The following is a 3,172-nucleotide window of genomic DNA, read 5'->3' as shown; positions in this document are numbered from 1 at the left end:
AGAGAGAGGGGGAGAGAGAGAGCGTGATTTCTACATGGTAAAGCTTTAGTTTCCGTTGTCGTGGTAAATCTGATGGTCTCTTTAATCTCGCGACCCACTGCCATTCGTTTCGCGCCCACGCTCCTCTGTCTCTTCGGTCGGCCGCGACATTCTCTCACCCTCCGACTTATTCTTCCTCAACTTTCACCCCTTTCGTTCGCTACGGCGACGGCGACAGCGACGGCGGCGGCGGAGCCAATGGCGCGGATAGAAATTCCGGCGGTTCTCGGAAGAAAAGCAATCGAGAGAAGATTTCGCCGTGTCGTCGCCAGAGACGAGGCGTGTGTAGGATGATCTATCTATGTTTTCTCTCGAGCCCCGCGACTGAGGTCGAAATAGAATTTTGCAGATAGAATTCTTGAGAATAGAAATTCTATTGCAAGACGCAGACTAGAATTTTGTGTTTATCGAGAAGAGTTGAAGGCGATAGCAGGGAGAATGTCGTTAAAGATAACAACAACTTGAAAAGAATGTTGTCTCAATATAATAATCTTACTGCAATAAAATATTGAAGCGACACTATCTTAGCTTGAAAATTGTTTTCTTTTAATATTTTTGAATCTTCTGAAGAGATCTTGTCGATAAAAAGAGGATTAATATGATGATTGACTTTCAAAAAGTAATAAAAAAGGTTTAAATATATCTATATAGTTTCGGAATGTAATTACTTGTAAAATATGTATAACAAGCTGTTAAGAAACAATTTTATCAAGAATATCAACAGGTTCGTTACAGTAAAAAATTAATTGCGTTATATTAACGATTCTTAATGTTTAAGATCTATGAAAGATACGCCGCTTTGAAACGCAGTTGCTTTTTGTTTTCTTTTAATGCCGCTCGAAGATAAATCGCTCGAATGTTCTCTAGAGAGACGTAGATAGGTACTCTTAGATAAATCATTTTCGTGCTATTAAACTGCTCGCAGTTCTTCTTTTAAGATATAAAACTGCGAGCTAACGAATTCCAAGAATAATTTACATTTCTTTGATTTAAAGTAAAAAAATGTTAACACACGTAATTTATTACACCTAGTTAAATTACTTCCCAATATTCTTACACAAAATTATGCAAAAAATTTGTGTAAAGTAAATAAATATACCTTATCAGATTAGAGCTTCAATCTAGAGTCAAGAATTCACATGAATAATATTTTAAATATATTTATGATATTTAAATATATTTAAATATATTCTTTTAAATTTATTTAAATATATTTAAGATATTGTGAAAATACTGTGTAAGTATCAAAGTTTTATTGGAATAACTTTTGCGAGTGAGAAGATATAGACACAAGATCTACTTACGGCTCTGAGTGGACTTGACTTCGATGACGAGTTGCCGGTCGATCGGTGAGTCCAGGATCCAGGTACACTTCTGCTGATAATACTGATTCAGCTTGAGTCCAGCGCTTGCCAGATCACCGCCATTGACCTCGCCTTCCGGTTCGGCCGTTGTGTGATCGCCACAGTAAGTGTCATTGATAAACTTGTAGGCCGCGTGGAAATTGAGGCCCGCCCTTGACGACCTCGACCACTCGATGTAGACCGGAGTCCAGCTACGAATGCCTACCGGAAGCCAATCCTGCGCGATAATAGATCCTATTAGACGGATTAAATGAGGGCCGAGGGATACGATGTGGAAAATAGTGAGCAATTTAGACAGAATAAAAAAAGCATGGACTAAAATAACTGTTGAGAAATTGAAAATAATATCGATAAAAAAGCTGAGATAAAATACGATACACATAACCCTTGGTATACATGATTGGATCGTTCATGTCCAGCGTATTTCTTTTTTTTTTAATACTAGAAACACTAAGTAATAATTATAACATTTATATACAATTTTTTTACGAGAGGTATAAACCACTAGCTGAAATATTATTCCACAAATTACCTAATTTCATGCAATTTCATGCAATTTCATCTCATTACAAATAATTTTCTTCATTATATATGAAGTTATCTTTAACGATCTTTAACATCGTATCTTTAACATAAACGATTTTATCTAATATTACATAATGATTGCACATGTAATTATCGGATTATACATAGGAATTTTATATGAATTTTATAATGATTTTTTTTTGGGGACTCTATCCCACGATTCTATCTCACGATTATATTGATTACTCCTTCGATTTTTTTAAATACATAATCAATAAATACATTTTAAATACATAATTGCATTTTCTAAAGATACTATTTTCTAAAGATATTAATAACAAGATATATATAAAAATCATTTAATTTTTATAATTTCTGTAAAATGAAAATTAATCAGTTATATGTAATAAAGGAAAAATCATCGTTGGAAAATCATCGTGTATACTGTAAAAGATAATAGTAATACAATATAATAAATTTAAGATTATTAATCATAATTGCAAGAAGAAGCGATATCACTAGCTTATTGACAATTGGGCAACACGCTTAATTATCAATCGATTTCGGATTTAATCCTATACTGTTAAATTAGATTTAACTTGTTGTTTGCATGATAGCCCCAATGTGTCGGAATAATAATCATTTGAATATGAAATGATGCTCCCATCGAAATCGTATTACGTTTATAGACTCACCCTAACGATTACACTCGATCAGGTGTAATCTGATAATACGTCTATTAATAATCATTATGTGGACAGAGTCAAAGTCAGATCAGCTGTACGTGTGTTTGTACGAGATTGATCGCAAATGCATTTTGCATTGAATAAATTATTTAGTGTTGACAATTTCCTTTTAAATATTTTTCCAGTTAAATATAAATTTCAAAGAATGGTAAGTGAAACTTCGAGTGATCCGAAGTATGAGCGCGTGCCACTTTTTTATTTCGTTTTATAGTACATACATTCGTTGTGACAATTACATATTATTATAAATTTACTAAAAATAGATTACTACACCGTAAATTAAAAATTTTTATCCATATTGATTACGTCATAACATTGTGGTAAATGTTGAAATCATATTAATGAAACTGATTTACATTTCATGCGAGCGTTAATAACGTAATATGTATTACATTAAATTAATTTTCAACAAATAATTCATATCTACAATCTTCTCGTACAGAGACTCATTTTACGATTATTAATTCATCGGTAATAGCAATATATATATATATATAT

At 32.6% G+C, this 3,172-nt stretch overlaps 1 protein-coding gene across 1 annotated transcript in view; it reads right to left on the bottom strand.

Moving 5' to 3' along the window:
• The window catches only part of LOC105623123, a 242,308-nt gene that overhangs the window by 6,773 nt on the left and 232,363 nt on the right, over nt 1–3,172 (bottom strand). Inside the window, exon 13 of the mRNA XM_012204521.1 lies at nt 1,344–1,620. Coding sequence (XP_012059911.1) covers nt 1,344–1,620 — 277 coding nt within the window. The remainder of the gene's footprint in view (nt 1–1,343; nt 1,621–3,172) is intronic.

The sequence above is a fragment of the Atta cephalotes genome (assembly GCF_000143395.1).
Source record: "Atta cephalotes unplaced genomic scaffold scaffold00053, whole genome shotgun sequence".
Taxonomy (NCBI): domain Eukaryota; kingdom Metazoa; phylum Arthropoda; class Insecta; order Hymenoptera; family Formicidae; genus Atta; species Atta cephalotes.
Note: the sequence above shows the minus strand (reverse complement) of the source record. Positions and strands in the feature narration are given on the sequence as shown.